The 18,712-nt window shown below is 37.0% G+C and overlaps 1 protein-coding gene across 9 annotated transcripts; it reads left to right on the top strand.

Moving 5' to 3' along the window:
- The first annotated feature begins 2,927 nt into the window (after positions 1–2,927).
- On the top strand, positions 2,928–17,690 carry REC114 (REC114 meiotic recombination protein). 9 transcript variants are annotated; one of them, XM_042469533.1, is made up of 8 exons: positions 8,510–8,692; positions 10,381–10,538; positions 10,856–11,075; positions 12,548–12,637; positions 13,421–13,504; positions 15,257–15,463; positions 16,344–16,397; positions 17,446–17,690. In XM_042469533.1, the coding sequence occupies exons 3-8, from the start codon at positions 10,869–10,871 to the stop codon at positions 17,620–17,622; spliced, it is 819 nt and encodes a 272-aa protein (XP_042325467.1). In that variant the 5' UTR covers positions 8,510–8,692; positions 10,381–10,538; positions 10,856–10,868; the 3' UTR covers positions 17,623–17,690. The 9 variants fall into 9 exon arrangements, with proteins under 9 accessions (XP_042325463.1, XP_042325472.1, XP_042325471.1 ...); XM_042469529.1 differs by lacking the exons at positions 8,510–8,692; positions 10,381–10,538 and adding an exon at positions 2,928–2,967; XM_042469538.1 differs by lacking the exons at positions 8,510–8,692; positions 10,381–10,538 and adding an exon at positions 7,207–7,221.
- The last annotated feature ends 1,022 nt before the right edge of the window (positions 17,691–18,712 follow it).

Here is an 18,712-nt window from a genome sequence, read left to right as displayed (position 1 = left end):
CCGCTCTGCGTCACGTGGACGCAAACCGTACGACGTGACGCTACCGACTTACTGCGCAGGCGCACAGGGACAAAATACTGTACAACTTTCGACTCCAGTTCTTGCGTGTGCGCATGCGCGAGTCTGAAGCGGGGTTTTTTAAACAAATTAAACCTGAGAGGAAGTTGATGAATGATGGCTTTTTTCTTTTCTTCTTTTTTTGTGGTTCCCATCCAAACTCTCTCAGTGCTAGCCAGCATAGCCATTGATGAGGAATGCTGGGGCTTGCAGTCTAGAATCTGGAGGACCATAAGTTCCCCATCAGTGGCTTGACATTTCTCAATGCTGTTTCCTTTTGCAAGCCATTAGCAATGGACCTTTTGGTCAGGAAGGGAATTTAACTGATTGGGTAACAAACTACTCCTTATCAGTGTGTTCTTAAATTAGGTGTTCATTTTTAATGCCTACAAATTCTACTGTAATGAAAGCTGATGTTGAGTTTTGTTTGTGGGAGAAAGGAAAGATAGTAGCAAATGGCTTTGTTAGAAAGGCTTATATTATAGGATCAGCTACTACTGGGAGAATGCTGGCTTTAAAGTCAAAATTTAAATATATTTCCACCAATTTTCTTGGGCAAAGAGAGGTTTGAGCATTTGACTACGACTCTGGAGACCAGGATTTGAATCCCAGCTCAGCAATGTAAGCCCACTGGGTGATCTTGGGCAAGTCACACTCTCTCAGCTTCAGACAAAGGAAATGGCAACCCCCCTCTGAAGAAACTTGCTAAGAAAACCCCATGATTAGGGGGGGGGTTGCCATAAGTCAGAAATGACTTGAAAGTACAAAAAAAAAAAAACATCAACAACCAATTCTCCTTAAAAATTATGTAGTGACTTGCAAACCCATGTTAAGCTGACTTAGTAAATGAAGACTTCATGGACGATATCACATGACAGTTTTTGCAGCTCTACTCCGAAGTCACTCCTGGTCCAACCATGCGAATTCACGTTAAAAGGTGATGTATTATCACACGTGATTGCTTTCTATGGGGGGTCGTTCTGAGGCAGATCCAAAGTCAATTCAAAGTGACTCCTCATTTTGGTGAATTCGGAAACAAGCGAACTCACAAAAATTGTTTCCAAGCTCACTTCACTTTCAATCCGAATCGTTCTGGTGTGGAATGCAACTTTGCTTCAGCCCTGGTACACCTCCCCAAACCTTCAAGGTGGCAAATTTCCCATGATGCAGCGCTGCAATTTTAGAGTCATAGAGTTTACTTATGCATATTTAGTCTGTGAACCCAAGCCTGCCAAATATTTCCAAGCTAAAACATTATTAGAGTATAAGGTAACCCTATAATCCTATAAAAATATGCAAACAAAAGGCAAATGATGCATTTTAAATATTTCTTAATCCACAACAGATTCAGTAGTCCACATCTATGTGTAAAAAAGTATGTGAGACTTTAGATCCTGCACTTGGTGGCAGTAAAGATTTATGTAAACATTTCCTGTTACTCTTCATCTCTCACACTGATTTGAATGTTGGCCTCCTCAGTGACATTCTAAGTCCTTTCCATGAACAGCTAGCTCACTTCAGGTCCTGCCAGAATATTTCATTAGGGTTTAGGTCTAGACTTTTACTATGCCATTCTAAAACACTACATTTCTTGTTGTTGTTGTGTGCCTTCAAACCATTTCTGACTTACGGCAACTCTTGTTGGAAGATATTTTGCATTCTTTCTTCTTAGATAGATAGATTTTCCTGCATGCAAATCCTGCTGTCTCTCCCCACTTTCAAACATCCCATTCACTCCTACTGAATTACAGGGCAATAATATTGCAAATTAGTAAACAAACCATGGTTCAGTTTCTTCCCTTATATACATGGCGTAAATCCAGCATTATTTCCAACTAGAAAAGACCCACTAAAATAAATAGGACCTGCACCTGTTAGACATCACATATGTGAGTTTCATTTATTTAATTGGATTAACACTAGTTGGGACTTGGATTTATCAGATGGATGAATCTACACATCAAGTTCTTCTTGTTCTTCCTCCTCCTTCTTCTCCTCTTCTTTTCCTTCAAGTCTTTATGATATTACCTTTCATTATATTTGCTACAATACAGCAAAGTTTGAGCAAGTTCTATGAAGTTTATGATTAAAAAAAAAAGAAATTTAAACAGTATTTAAGCACACCAGATTCTTCCCCGTTATGAGCAGAGTTGTTTAGATATATAAATCCCAGAACATAAGAATGTGAAGGCAAAGTGGTATTGAATTCTTTGTCTTTTCTAAAATATTTAGAGGAACAGTTTTTCCATAGCTTTGCACATAAGTGACCACAAGATGGTAGTGTTTAACCAAGAGTGTTTGTCACTCTCTTAGCTGCTTCTATGTAAAATTAAAATCATAATATTGCATTGGTCCTGCATTATGCTGTTCAAACATGTTTTCCTACAGGAAAAAGAAACACTGGTTCATCTTCCAATTTACTTCTGGTTCCTAAAATAAATCATACCAAACTTGTTTATCATTTGAAATTATACACAGCTTTTACAGTACTTGAATTTGAACAGCATCAGATTGGTTTCTAGAATAGGGGTGTAGAATCATTTTTCTCCTTCAAGTGATACTGATGTGGTATTGGTTGGCTTGCTGTGTTGATATTTGTCACCATTGCATGTCTTCACCTTATGGCCGTGGCTTCCTTGGTTGAATCAATTTATTAGCAAATGTGGTCTTTCTCTTTTCCTATTGGTTTGCACTTTTGATAGCCTAACTTTAGTCCTTTTGGCTTCTAGGTAGACTTCAAGCTTGATTTGTTCTCAGACCCATTTATTTTACTTTTTGATGGTTTGGTATTTAATGATATATATTTGCACTTGAGGATCTTATCTAATTCTTTCATATCTGTCCTTCTATCTTGTAGCCTTCTTCTGATTTCTTGAATCCAGTCTCCATTTAACTTATGACCGAGCCAAGGTATAATGATTTTCCTTAACTATTTTGATGTCTTCATCATCCGCTTTAAAGTTATGCAAATCACTATTTTTGTTTTTTAAAAATTATTCAGCTGTAATATTACAGTTTTTTGTTTTGGGGTTGGTTGGTTTTTCCTTTAACACAATTTCGAGGCTTATTTCTGTTTGAATAGCTAATTATTATTTTTTCCAAATCCATTTTCCCATTCCTCCTTTATCCATCCTTGAGGAAGAAAATCTACTAAATTCTTTGATTGTATAAACTCCATTCCACTTGTCTTTATTTACCAAAATTATAGTTTTGAAATAATGCCCCAAATTTGGATCCTGGTGCTAGAATTCCAAGCCTCCATCTAGAATATTTCCATACAGTATATCATTGCCCTTGCTATCTGAAACCTAACCATATTATACCTCATAAAAACTTAAATAATAGGTTTTTTAAATTTCTTTATTCATTCTTGAGGCAAATATTCTGCAGCTTTGTCTTTTGCTACTGAATTGGCACTAAGGAAATATTAATACAAATTGCTTTCATACAAGTGTGTGTTAAGGGGGGCAGAGACAAAATTACATTGCTTATTTTACATTTTTACTAGCACCTTCTAATTTTTCATGTCTTTTTCCCTAATAGAAAAATGTCTCAAAATATTATCCAGACTCATTTTGTTTTCCTCCACATCATTTTTTTCTCTCTCAGATTTCTATTGAAATATTTTTTCCCTCTTAACAAGAAGCATAATATTTTATGGTAATATTCAGATGAGCCCTTCAAGCAAGTTTTTTTTAAACTTGAGTGAACTCTTCTTCATTTCGGTGAGAATAAAAATATTATCAATATGTTATTGACTTAGTCTGATCCCACCTTGTATTAGTTAGAGCATATTTTATACCTTGCAGATATTTATTCACTATTATTTTACACTGAACAGCATCCTATATAGCCAAAACTTAAATAAAGATTTTACAGAAGTTTCACTTTGGTTTTCTTTCTCCTGTGACCATTAATCTGAAGTGAAAGACTGACGGATTTTATGTACGTTTTTCAAGTATTCTGTTAATAATTCATTCTAATTGAACAATATTTCCATTCTACTTAGACCAATTAAACAAAAGGAGTCAGCTGTGATTCCACTGGCTACTGCTTATTATATTTATTTATAATCTTGAGCGATTGACAAATTTGGTATGAAGGTATGTTTGAAGTCAAGATGGCTCCCAGTCCCATCCCTTTTATACTATGTATTTATGGTTACTTTGTATATTGTCTATAGTGATTGAAATGGGAGGATTACATGTCACATAGTGCAACCCTGTTAAATATAGAAATTGGCTTATTTTGTTTAACTACATGCTCCATGTAAAACCAGTTCCAAAACCTGGCATCACCACTATTTATTGATGCTTTGCCCTGTTGGGAATGTCTGCGCTGGACTAATAAGCAGCAGCTGATTTTCCCCAGACATTTCTGAGCCACCTGTTGCGATCATGGAAAATGTTACTAATAAACACCTTCTTCAAAGTGACTTTTCCAGCTGACACAGAGGGGTTCCAGTCACTCTTTTGATAGTATTTTAACCAAATATGTGTTGGTTAAATTAAATAAATTTTACGCTCCTGCTCTGGACAACTTCAAATGCCTTTAAATGCAAAATGGTTGAGTCACAGAAGCTGTGCATTGTAATTAACTATTGCCACTCCTCTCAAATCAAAAGCAGATTGTAATATAGAGTTCGGTGTGTCAAGTCATGATATCAGCAGCACAAATGTTGTGGAAAATATGAACATTTTGTGTACCAGACATTTTAAAGAAAGCTGGACTAGCCAGATTGTGTTCAGACAGCCATAAGTGAGACAACAACAACAAAACTATATAGAGGTCTATCTTAAATATTTTTCAGTTACACTGCGACAATTTAACAATACAATTGTTTAGCCATTACATTTAGGAATTAAATTATGATTTGACAAAGTTCATTTCATGGAGAATTCATGGATCATGCTGATGATTGTGCCTGGTCATTTGGACAACACATGCTTGTTCCCTTATTTGCCAACATAAATTATTTTGAAAGCATGAGAGGGTTACTGTGACTAATAGTACAGTACTTTCATTATGGCTTTTTACTAAAGCATTCAGGTCTAATAATTTTATACATTTTTACCCAACATAGTTTTATCCAACATGGTTTTATCCATTTTTATATGTACATAGTTTTAAACTGTTTTAGCTTGTTTCAAATTATTACATTATTCAATCTGTTTTAATTGTTTATTTTTATTTTTATTGATTTAAACAGTTTAAATTGATATTACTGTATGCCATTCTGGGATATTTTGATATGGGGCAGGATATAAATATTTCTATAAATAAACAATATTTACTTTTGACGTACTCTGTTTCTTCAATAACACTGGCAATTTGAGATCCATTTTTCATTATGCTTTTAAGAAAGATAAATAGACAATTGTGTTCTTATAAAAGTCTTACTCTTATAATTCATGAACTGTTTGTACAATTCTCGACTGTTGGAAAACTGTTGCCTAAAACAAAAAGTGAGAATTAAAGCTTGGCAAAATTATCTTACTGTTTTCAGGTATTTGTGAAAGGTTGTGCCAAAACTGTTGCATTACTGTCATTTGGCGCAGGGCAGCAGATGCACATAATATTAAGCACATACGCAACGTCTTGGTAGAAAATGCCTTATTTTGGTGCATATGTAATACTACAAAAGCACTGTAATAACTAATGCCTAAAAATAATGCAAACATTGAAAATAATATTATGAAAGTGTGTGTGTGTGCATGCACACCATCCTTGCAGTTGAACTAACTAAGGTCCAAAACACACTGCAGAAATAATCCAGTTTGAGACTAGTTTAACTGCCTTGACTCAATGCTAGAGAATTCTGGGAACTGTAGCTTTGTGAGTCATTTAGCCTTCTATGTCAGAAAGCTCTGGAGCCACAATAAACTACAATTCCCAGGATTCCCTATCACTGAGCCAGGGCAGTAAAAGTTGTCTCTAAAACTGAACAGTTCATTAACTCTGTTCTGCTCTGGGTTTTCCTATCAGGTGTGCTAACTGATTGTGTACTTGCTTCTTGATGCTGAGTAGTAGTGTCATTCCTTTCTTACAATTGCAGGTTACAGTTCATATCTTTCAGTCACATATAGATTTCAATTGCCTTTTACTTGGAACAGTAACCTAACCTTCAGGGGCTTAGGCCTCCAAGTATGTTTTCCCATAAAATACTTGTTCTTGGACTCCTTTCATGTGTTTGCCTCCAACCTTGTTTCTTGCTAATAAATTAGTTGAATGTTGACCTTTACCAGGCCTTCCTCTTTGATTTATAGAACTTCACTCTCCCCACCCCCAAGAGTAAACTTTTTCTTTTCTTTTTCCCCCTCCATCTGCTTTAATCGCACATAAATGTTCTTACTAGATTTTGGCGAAAGAATCTTGTTTTCCCTGGAGAGGACTCAAGTCTGGAGTACTTTAATTCTTTTTCATTTGTTTACCTTGTCTGGATTGAGGAGTTTCTCATCACAAGGATATATACAAAATGATTAGCCAAAAAAAGGTCTGTTCATTAATTGGGACAGAACTGTATTGTTTCAGTGCACTGGAATCATCTCAGTCTACTTTTGATTATTCCCAGTGGCATCTGCATTTTTTCATCAGATTTGTTTTAGCAATAATTAATGTTTAAAAGGAATGAAACTTCAAGCGCTAGTCTTTAGAATACAAAGCTGCCTTATATTAAGCTGGACAATTGGTCCCTCTAGTTGCGTATTGTCTTGCAGCAGAGGTTCTCCAACATTTCAGATAGGAGTCTTGCGTTGCATTATCTGGAATGAAGGTGTTTGAGACCTATTGCATGCAAAACTGATGTTTTATCACTGAGCTGTGCTTCATGAATCGTGACTATTGCTATTTGCTCCAAAAACAGACTAAATATCTATTACTGTCTTATGCGGTTGTGTGTGTCTGGAAGTTCCATGTACTAGCATTCCTCACCACTTTCCTCTCTTTTTGAGAAAGATATATTTTAGATTATATTCAGAAGCAGAGAAAAGCCTGGATAGGAAGTGGGGCTAGGAATTTCATTTGTTTATCTCTCAAAACAAGATACCAGCTACTAATAAAAAATAATTATTTGGCTGAACAGCCATTGTGAACTAGAGCCTTTATTGTACAATCCTATGCATGTCTAGCAAGATTTTCCACTCAATCAGTGAGCCTTCTTTTCAAGTAAAGTGTTTCTTGGTGGATTACAGGTCGTCTAGTGGCCTATTCTCCTTTTACAAAAATAAAAAGGAGAATACTTGAAGTGCTTTGGAGCAGGTTCTCTGAAGAAATAATCCAGTTTAAGACCACTTTAAACTGTCCTGGCTCGGTGCTAGGGAATCCTGGGAGTTGTAGTTTATTGTGGCACCAGAGCTGTCCAACAGAGAAGGCTAAAACATGTCTCACAAAGCTACAGTTCCCAGATTTTCCTAGTACTGAGCCAGAGCAGTTAAAGTGGTCTCAAACTGGATTATTTCTGTGTTTTGGACCTAGGTGGAAGGTTGAGTATTGCAGGCTTATTGTCATAAACTGTAGTCAATTCTGAAGGTACACAAGAAGAAAACACCCCTGAAGGAACTCTTGTATGAGGCAGGACTTAAATTTTGCCAAAGCTCAACAGATCCTAGCCCTAGTGTCTGTTTTCAGTGCCTATATATAAGTTAAACATAAACATGTATTTTGCTGTGTGCAACATAGAATCATAGAGTTGGAAGAGACCAAAAGGGCCATGTACCGGTACTCCGTTGGTTCTTTCTCATTTCCTATCCCCCATTAGCTACTGGACTTGATTCCTGAAGGAAACATCTACAAACATATTTATTTATTTATTTAAAGGATTTATATCCCACCTTTCCCCCACAATGGGATTCAAGGTGGGTGATTCAAACATCACTATGTGCTGTAACAGATTCATATGTAGTCAGTCCTTGTACCCATAGATTCCGTATCTATGATTCAACCATCCATAGCTTGAAAATATTTTTAATATCTCAGGGTTCCAAAAAGCAAACCTTGATTTTGTTAGGTTATAGAAGGGTTGCCATTTTACTGTGCCATTGTGTTTAATGGGACTTGAGCATCCATGGATTTTGGCATCCACAGGAGGTCCTGGAACCAGATCCCAGTGGATCCCAAGGGCCTACTGTAGCTGTGTTTTCCATAATGCTACACAGTTCATAAATAATCATTCATATGACTGAGTAAAGACTTGAAAAAACAAAGTGGTAGAAATATGCCTAAATGAATTGCAACTAGAGTAAATCCATTCAATCAATTAAGCTTTGGAAGGGGACTGTGCAAGAAATGCAGAGTCATGCTTTCTTTCATCTTAGGCTTTTCTCAGGCAGTTATAGATGGTGGCCTGTTAAAGATTTCAAAAATAAAATAGTTGACATGGTTCCCTCAGTTTTCATAAGACAAGATAAAGAGAAGACAGTTCCTATCTGTAACCATGTCTTTTAGGCCTGAGGCCCCATAGTCAGCTCTCTTTTTAGCTGGCTCTGTCTCGTTTTGTCATTGTACTTCTTAGCTGAGGAAATTGCAGGGGATTTGACGATGAACCTGTCCTGACTTCTGAAGAAATCCTAATTGTCAGGGTGTTTGCTTAGAAAGAAGCCCTTTTCTCCAGAGAATTTTTCAGAAAGCCTTATTAAACGTCTGCCCTTGTCTTTTACCTCAGAAGAATATGTGTGTGTGTGTGTGTGTGTGTGTGTGTGTGTGAGTGAGAGAGAGAGATTGTAGCAGTTTCTGGAAAACAAACAAACAAACCGAGTAAATGTACATGTTTGTGTAGACAGATACTTATTTTTGTTATTCACATGATATTTTATGCTTTGAAAGACTGCCATTTTACGCTAATATGCTTTGTTTGCTGTTTGCATGAGGTTTGTTTGTTTGTTTTTTAAAAAAAACCTTAAAAAGCATTATGTGACTATACTGTACAGTAATAGAATTGTAGAAATTTTAAAACTGTGGCTCAAAAATAATCACCAGATAGTGTAGTCATTTTCAGATGTGACACAGGGAGTTGTAGTATTCACTGACAGAAGCCTGAACCTTTAAAATTGACACAAACAGCAGGCTTTACCTCTCCAACCAAAAATTTGGTGCTTGACTTAAAAGTATATTTAAATATTGGGATAAGATTGGGGTCAAGTCATAGGACACAGTGCTTGGCATTCTCTTCTGCAACAAGAAATATCAGGGCCATATACAGAAGGAGATGCAGTGGAAAAACCAAGACTTTCTAGAATAATGTTGATTTATACTGGTGACAATAATTGTATATATAAATTTCACGTGCAGACAATTTTGTTAATTTTATCTCCTCCTTATTCGAACTCCAGATAGAAGCAATTGTTATACAAAATCAAAGAGTTATATAATTTCATTAAATGCATTTGAGAATGTCCCAGAAACATTCGTGATATGTCTGCTTAATCAGTATCTATTTGGGTGTAAAGTTTTGTATAGAATATTGGAATAACACTTGAAAATACAGTTGTCCCTCCATATTCGCTAGGGTTAGGGGAACAAGACCCCCATGAATATGGAAAAACCACAAATAACAAAAACACTGTTTTTACCTGAGAGGACACCTCTCTAGGAATCTCTAGGTCCTCCAGTGCAACTCTGTGGTCAATGTCCAACATACACTGACCATAGAATGGCACTGGAGCAGCTACAAATGGTCTTTCAGTGCAACCTTTAGTTAAAGTTGACCACAGAGTTGCATTGGAGGACCTAGACAGTCCTAGAGAGAACATATTAATGAAATCCGTGAATAATCAAATCCGCAAATATAAAAGCCGCAAATATGGAGGGATGACTGTAATAGTGTTTTGTGCAATTATACTGGAAGGGGATCACACGTAAAGTGACTTAAGACATTCTTGAGTGTGTGTGTTTGTGTGCCTTCAAGTTGTCTGTTGTCTTATGGAGACCCCATGAATGTGATAGGGTTTTCTTAGATATGGGATATTCAGAAGTGGTTTTGCCTATAATACCTGGTATTCCTTGGTGGTTCCCATTCAAGTGCTAACCAAGGCTGATCCTACTTAACTTGCAAAATCTACCACATGATCTGGTTTCTTTATGGTTACTTCTGGAAGCAAATCTCATTGAACTCAGTGGGGCTAAATTTGAGGAGACATGGATAGGACTGTGTTATAATAATAAATCACTTGCTTGCCCTTACAATGGGACAGCTGAAGAAAGAAATTGAGATTGAGGGTTGTTATAGCAAACATGAAAATTTGCATTTCATTGTAGATAAATAATATATTTAATGTTATATTTTGAAGTGCATTTGTGAGACTCAAAAAAGCCAATTATATCCCTTAGAGAAGTTAACCTTAGAACAAGGTTACAGATGGAAAATTTACAGGGATCTATTACAACAATGAGAACCAGTGTGGTGTAGTGGTTTGAGCATTGCACTATGCCTCTGGAGAACAGGGTGCGAATCCCCACTCAACCACAAACCCACTGGGTAACTCTGGGTAAGTCACACTCTCTCAGACTTAGAGGATGGCAACAGTAAACCTCCCCCAAAGAAACTTGCCAAGAAACCCCTGTGATAGATTCCCCTTAAAGTCGCCAGAAGCTGGAAACGACCAACAACAAGAATATTACAAATCGTTATTATCAATACATAATATGTTCATAATTCTGGGGTAAAATTGGAGAGAGATTCAAATTTGGACATTTAATTAGTCCAACTGCTCAGCTAGGTCTCCTTACAAGAATGAAACCCCAAAATCTGTCGCTTGAGAGTAAGCCTATAAAATTTCTCCATTTTGCGTGTACTTCCCTCCAGTGACTGTAGGAACATGGCTGCAGGAAACGACAGCAGCAGCATCTGCACCACTTACAGTACAGTTTCATGCCCTGAAGACAATCAGCCACGGCCAAGCTTTCTTCCAGCAACAGAAGAGTCAAGGGGCATTTCTTCATGCCTCAATTCTGCAGAGTGGCCACTGAGGCGTTATGGCCGATTCATGCCTGGAGGTTTGGGCCCTGCTTCAGGTTCCTGGAAGGTATGCTTACTTCACTGGGCCTATATGGTGATGCCTGCATGCCACTGAACTGACGTATGATCTTTCTTGACCCAGAAACAAAAATGCAAATGTTGTTTTCATAGGTGGGTTACACACCGCCAAAAAGTACGTGCTCAGCACGTATTAGGGTTAGGATGGGGCATCCGGAAAGGATGCCCCATCCTAACCCTAGTACGTGCCGAGCACGTAGAAAATGGTGGCACCTATTCTACATGGGCGCCGCCATTTTGACATTGCGGACGCTTAGCGTCCACACGTCACGGTGCGGAAATGACACTGCAAGTGTGCCATTGGCGCCTTGCTGCGTCATTACCGCACTGCAAAAAGAAGCCACTTTTTGCGGCTTCTTTTTGCTGCGCCGGGAAACCGCGTGGTTTGTCCACTGTTGTTCCCTGGCGCAGCAATCACGGGCTCCGGCAGGGCACCCTTTTTGGGCGCTCTGTAAAGCGCCATAATTATCAGTTTTTGGTGGAAATATTTTACTTCAAAATTCACTTTCTTCTGCTAAAAAAGAAACCAGTTGCATTGTCTTCATTTACTTGAGGGAAGATGTTGAAATAAAAACTGGCTGTGCCGAGGAAGTTTGAAACCATCCCTAGGTGCATGCAGGAGCTCTGATGTGATCATACAGGTGGTCCTCCACATTTGTGGCTTTGACTTTTGTAGATTTGATTACCTTATACACTTGACTATAAGTCAACCTCATGTATACGTCGAAGGCAGGTTTTAGGGCCAAAATTATGTATTTTGATATGAACCCATGGATAGGCCGAGGGTAAAACTTAGGGATATATAGCAAAGGATGTAAAGGATGATGCAAAGGAAAACAATGCCAAAGAACTTAAAAAATCCCAGCAGGCATAACTGTTTGTGCTCACGCTAAAAGCTGGATGGATGAAAGAATGGTGGGGTCAGTGCTTCCAGGACAGATTATGTTCTTGTGTTCACCAGGGGATGGTTCTCGCTTGTGTGTGTGTGTGTGTGTGTGTGTGTGTGTGTATGAGTTAAAGTACAGTATTTACATTGACCTATGGATAAGTCGGCTTAGGGGCTGAACAGATTACCCCAAGGGGCTGAACAGACCACCTCTTTTGTCACTGGATTGGGGCCTCGGCAACTACATGCCGTGGCCCCAATCTAGCATTTCCGCTGGGCAAAAAGGAGCCGCAAAAGTGGCTCCTTTTAGCACCATCGAAAGGGTGCCTTTGCCGCCATAGCCAACATAAAAAGCCCAAACTAAGCCGATACTAAAGCTCTTAATAAAAGCTTAAAACAAAACAAACAACTTATATAAACAAACATTGAATATAATAACAGATTTTGCCTTTTGTTGACATCGCTGAGCTTTAAAAAAGGCAATTATGGGTTTACAGACTGGAAATGTTTCTTATATTGCTATATCATTTGTCAAACAGATTTTTTCTTTTTAATTACAAAAAAAAAAAAAAAAGGTTTTGGAGTCAAATGAAGAATCTGGCTTTCTTGTACTCACCATCGTTATTTCAGGACATTTCTTCATTTCTAGAGGAAAGGATGTACTGGTAAGTATTAGTTTTCGTAAGTATTCTTGAAAAAAGAAATTCTTGAAAAAAATCTGCTCTTCAAAGAATGTCAAATCAGTTTTCTATGTGTGTTTAAATAAATATAGATTAACATGCACTATATACTTCCACATTCATATTTGCAATCAACAGCCCATCAGCTGGATGCTATGGAAATGCTGGTTTACTGGCAGAGTGGTGCTTATGCTTCTGGAGTTTTCATGAACCCGCGGACCAGCGTTTCTTATTTCTCTTTCTTTTTGAGAGGGAAAAAAACCTAAGCAAAATATGTTTGAAACTGACAATTAAACTTTGCCTCTTTGTTCATGCCACCCTTTGGCTCTTCCTATTTCTACTGTGTTAAGAGTATGATAAATAATGGTTTTCCAAAATGGTGATGTATCACCATTTTGAATCCACAAAGCTCTAGTAGATCAGTTTCAGTGGTTTATCAAAATATGAGGTGAAATATTAAAAAAACAACAAGTATTGTGTGGAAACAGCACAGCTGGGCAGTAAGGTGAAGTATGAAATTATGTGAGTAAGCTGACATTACAGATGTTGGTATGAAAAATAGATGATTCATAACAGCAGCAAAGAATTAGCAAAAAATGCAAGCATCAACTGCAAAAAACAATGACCCATGAAAAAGGACAATTGGGGAGGAATAGCAAAATTAATTATATGGTTACAGTGATTGTATATTTTATATAATTTTTTAATAGTTCACTTGCTTTAGAGCTTTTCTGCAGCCAGATTCAGTAATGTTTGTCTGTATTTCAGGAAGGCTTTTCATTAATTGATGCTTCTCAGTGGCTGAAGATAGTAAGAAATGCAGATTGCATGTTGTTTGGTTCAAAGTCAAAGGTATGTTTGTTTCAGACACTTTTTCCAAAGATATTTTCATTCATATTTATTTTTGGTGATCTCTTAAAGCAGTTGTCCAGATGACCATTTCCTCCTCATTTTTTACTGTAATTGTTTTTTCATACTAAACCATGGCACATACCCATTTTAACATTGAAACATAAAATTGCTAACCAATTCTACATTTGTCAATACACTCTTAGCAGTTCATGAACATATACAATTATAATGACATATAGACCTCTTTACCATTTAAAAATGACATCTCTTCTGCTCTTTTTTTGGGTCTTATTTTATAAATCTAGATGAAAGAATGAAAAAATGATTTCAAAGAAAAATTGAAGGGATCATGATGATTAAGTATTTTAAAATAGGTTTATGGAAAGCAACTGGTTAACACCCAATTTGTTTATATTATATTTCAAAGTTAAAGATACTAATTACATCTGGAATATATATTTTAAAATATGTTGCAATTTGTCAAACAGTAATCTTTGATCATGTAAATAGGTATCATTTAATATATAGTCCTCCCTCCATTCTCGCGATTTTGGAGCATGTGTCCCTTGCTTATTTGTGAGGGATGAGCAGAGGGAGAAACAATGGGGCACGTGCCTAAGGCGTGTGCCCTGCGCTCCCGCAGCCGTGCACCTGTATTGAACCCAATGTGACTGGAATATAAGCAAAATTCCATTTTCACAAAGGGGTCTGGAACAAATTCCCCACAAAAAGGGGAATTCCCAGGCCTAAGTGAGTTTTACCTACGTTTATGGTGCTACAGGCTAAAACACACACATGGATTTTCTCACACTTTGACATAATGAAGATGACAGTATATTATAGCACCAGACACCAGAGAGTAAGATCTAGGAAGGAAGCAGGTCAAAGGGAAAGGTCCAAGAGAGAGTTTCTCTCTGTGTGTGTCTGTGTTTAACCTTTTCCCTAACTTATGGGGAAGTTTCCTAAGAGTAAAGGAAACACCTCTGGGTGAGGTAAAACATGCCTAAACATGTGCTTGAAAAATGGCAGAGGTGAACATGCTCTTCAGGCTCTGCTATCGACTCTTAAGTGATCTGATCAGTAGAGACAATAGGTTGTGCATACCAGACACCGGTCTGAGCCAGTTCGGCAGGTCTCCATTCCATGAAGGTAAACAAGACAGTTAAGGCATGAATGCTCTCAATCAAGAAACCATTTCCATGTCAGCAGGAGGAGGAGGGATTTGGAAATTACCAGTTCTTCTTTATGATAAGGCTTGCCTTTTCCAAGATGGACGAAAGGTCCAGGCCACAGCAGCCCTAGTCTGTCCAGTATGAATTCTTTAGACTCTGACAGCAAAAAGCTTTCCTGTCTTATGCATCAAAACCTAATATTCATATTTTTAGCATAATGTATAACATTGAAACCTACCAGAAAAGTGTGGATGCACAATGACACAGCTGTTAAAATATGTATGGACACTGATTTTTTAAAGTATATATAGTTGTACACTCGGCCCTTCTTATACACGGATTTTTTATACACGGATTCAAGCATCCATGGTTTGAAATGTTCAAAAAAAGTATACATTTCAAATTTCAAACCTTGATTTTCCATTTTTTATAAGGGACACCATTTTGCTATGTCATTATATTTAATGGGACTTGAGCATCCACGGATTTTGTTATTCATGGGGGATCTATGTATAAACTGTGCAAAGTCCACTGTGAAATGGATTAAACGGAAGTTATATTTGTTTTCTCTTTCAAATAGAGTAAACATCGTATGTTCCGTGTTCAGTTTATGGGAGACTCCAAATCACAGTCAGAAGAGAACTGCTGTAACTGTGTGCAGAAGCTTGCTGATTATGTTCCAGTTCAAGTAATAGATGCAGGAAGACAGGAGCTGCTTCAAGTTCATAGCCTGCTACCTGATGATCAAAGTCAAGATGCTGAACAAAATGAACTAATGCCACACACTGTAAGCTGATGGGGGTGAATGTAGAGTTTGAATAGACAGGGATCAGAGAAAAATATTTTCCACTTTGGCTGATTGTTCAACATTTGTCAAATAGAAAGAGCAAGTCAGCTGCAGCTTCTGGATGTAAATCCTTGATTATTTAATCCTTGCATGCAAGAATGACTAATTCTTGTAAGTTCTTGGGGGAACTAATTCTTGGGGGTAAAATGAATAATTTTGCAGGAATTCCCCTCATATTCAAGTATCCCAAAATGCTCTGCAGAATTTTTCTGTGCATAAAAACATGTTTTTGTGAAAAAAACACATTTTTTTTGCACAAATCCTTGGAGGAATTTGGTCAAGAGGAGGTTGTCAGAGACACTGGAGGAAATTTTAATCAACATACCTTGGATAAGGATTCCTTCCATATCTGTGTCTCAGACAACCTGGTCTTGATTCGCCCAAGGATTCTGTCTTGGGTCTTATTTCTTCTTTGTCTTGTAGTGTTTTGTTGGAGAAAAATCATTTCTCATCTATTAGAGTCTTTATCTATCTTTTGTTTTCTCTAACATTTTATTGTCTACAGGATAATCCATTGGTTATCCAGAGGCCTAGGTAAAGCAGGTATCCTTATTTTGTTTGGAAAGAGTCTTTGCAGTCCCTTTCGTCCCATTTTTCTTCTAATTCACGCTTGACTCTTACAGCTCTTTTATTATGGATAGGGACCCTTCTTTCTCTTATCCCCATCTCCCTCTTCATACAAGTGCATGCACACTGCATATAAACTATGTACCAAGAGGTATATGTTCTTCCCCCTATTGGGGAAAATGCTTTCTTATCATATTTTGTACCAGTTTTCCTATGCTGGCTCTTCTGTAAATGTGTTTTCAATGCCTTCTAGGTTGAAAATCCTCCTTCAGAACGAGGAAGAGTATCTGTGGCAGAGCTGGCACAGGTAAATAGCTGATGTAGGGCAGTTCACTTATTCAGTGGGACAAAAAGGGCAGCATGCTGTTGTAGATATGTAATAATTTTCAGGAATCAAACATTTCCTGTTTTCAAAGTATTAGGGATAGGTGGAATATATGCTTGTATGTGTGACAGTGCAACTGGATGGACACATTTGAATGGCTAATATATTAATACATATAGCTGTTTTAATGTTAATGTTGTTTGTGCTTCATCATGGTTCTTGATGGGGCTAAGCTACACAGGAGTCATAATGGTGCAATTCTGCTGAACATGGGGTAGGAGTCAGCACTCTCTAGCCTAGTCTTAGGTGGAACTGGAGCCTCCTGTCTCCCCCTGACCTTGTCCTTGGATGCATGGAAAGGACTCCAACCAGAATGTTTTCCCCAGTTAGTTTTTTGTTTAATATAGCAGAATGATGTTTGTCTAAATAAATCCAGGAGGGAAATTGCTAAAAGGGTGAGGTGTATTATTTTCCCAGGCTTCAGCTAGCTCAGTCAAATGAACAGAGATACAAAAATTAATTCAAATTGGAATCGAGAAAATTTGACAGGATACCTAGATCATAGTGTAAATGTCTGCTCCTCAGCGCAGAGATTGTATTCTTAATATAATAATAATAATAATAATAATAATAATAATAATAATAATAATAATAATAATAATATTTTATTTATATACCACCCTTCTATACAATCAGGGCGGTGTACAACATCATAAAACATAAAAAACAGTTACATTAAAAACAAATACATTCAACCATTAAAACATTAATATTTAGTGAACTTGAAAAGTCTATTTAGATGACATACTTTTTACACTACTTCCATAGTGGGATCTCATTTTGATTAAATAGGTGTCAAAATACTGCAAGTGTACTTAAATTGGTATTAAGGTTTTACAGTTGATTTATCAAAAAAAAGCGTTGAATAGGCAATATCACATGTGCACTAAAAATACTTGTTTTAAAAGGACAAACTATTAAAACTACAGACTTTTTAAAAAAGTTGACCTTAACTGTTTACTTTTTTCAGTATATGATGTCATCAAATGTTGAGCTACCTCTGGCATATCGACACTCCATGTGGAATGCTGAAGATTTAAGCAGCTTCATTCGCTTGTGCCTCTTGGATCAGAGCTTTCCAGCATTTGTGGAAGAAGTGGAGAAACAGTTGAAAAAAATTACAAACAGTCAGGAAGCAAAGTGTTAAAATTTCAAATGTAGTGTTAAAAATATGTTTCAGTATAATTAGATAATTAAAAAAGAATTCCAAGCTCAGTGTTGTTATTTGAATTCACTTTTTATACATAAACCGCTTCTAACTAGTATGTTTAAATCAACATGTAATATTAGTGTCAAACTGAAACATAAGCAACAACACATCATAGTATGATATTCCAAGGACAAAAAAAGCAGATGATAAGATTATGATGAAACAGAATATGCAAAAATTGAACATAATAGTACTCTGGGTACTATGGATTCTACACTGCTGCTTTTGCAACTCTACAGAATCCAGAGAGCTCTGGTGCCTCGTCAAACTACAAATCCCAGGATTCTGTAGGATAGAGTCATGACAGTTAAAGTAGTGTTAAAACTACTTTAATTCTGCAGGGTAGATATGCCCCCAGAGGATTTGGTATATAATACCGTTTAACAACAATTTTAAAAAAACTTGTATTTATTTTAAAAACATTTTTACTTCAAGTCATTATCAGCTGCTAGTGTTCCAGGAGTAAATTTCCATATGGGGGAGATTCAAACTATATCAAGGCCTGCCAAGATTCCAGGAAGCCTCGCAAGACTTCACATGAGATTTGGGCTCAGACCTCTTGCTAAAGTCTCCTGATGGCCTTGTCTTCAGTGCCATCACAAGATTTCATCTCAAGACGGAGCTGGATGGTAGCTCCTCTAGGCCTGATAGTGACAGTGTTGTCTGGACTGCTTGGAACAATGGCATTGGGAGTAAGATTTTGCAGGTTAGAATGAGACAATCACTTTATTAACTGCCATTTCTTAACTGCTATTATTAAGAATAGGTTTTCTCTTCTGTCTCAATATCCTCGAGCAGAGGCAGTTCCCATTATTCAAGAATTGCCTCCAGGTGATACTAGTTAGGTCCTTAAGTTAATTTCTACTTATGTTATCTTTTTCCTAAATACTTGTCATAATTCTTCTCTCAGACATACAATACTGTATAAATAATAGTGTTAGCACTCTAAATATAAATTGCTTTTATTGTACTTTGATTTGCACATGGGATTTGAATATGCACAGAATATATTTCTTTCTTTTTTTTT

Source organism: Sceloporus undulatus, chromosome 5, assembly GCF_019175285.1.
Source record: "Sceloporus undulatus isolate JIND9_A2432 ecotype Alabama chromosome 5, SceUnd_v1.1, whole genome shotgun sequence".
Taxonomy (NCBI): Eukaryota; Metazoa; Chordata; class Lepidosauria; order Squamata; family Phrynosomatidae; genus Sceloporus; species Sceloporus undulatus.
The sequence above is the reverse complement of the archived record's forward strand: the minus strand, read 5'-3'. Positions and strand labels throughout refer to the sequence as shown.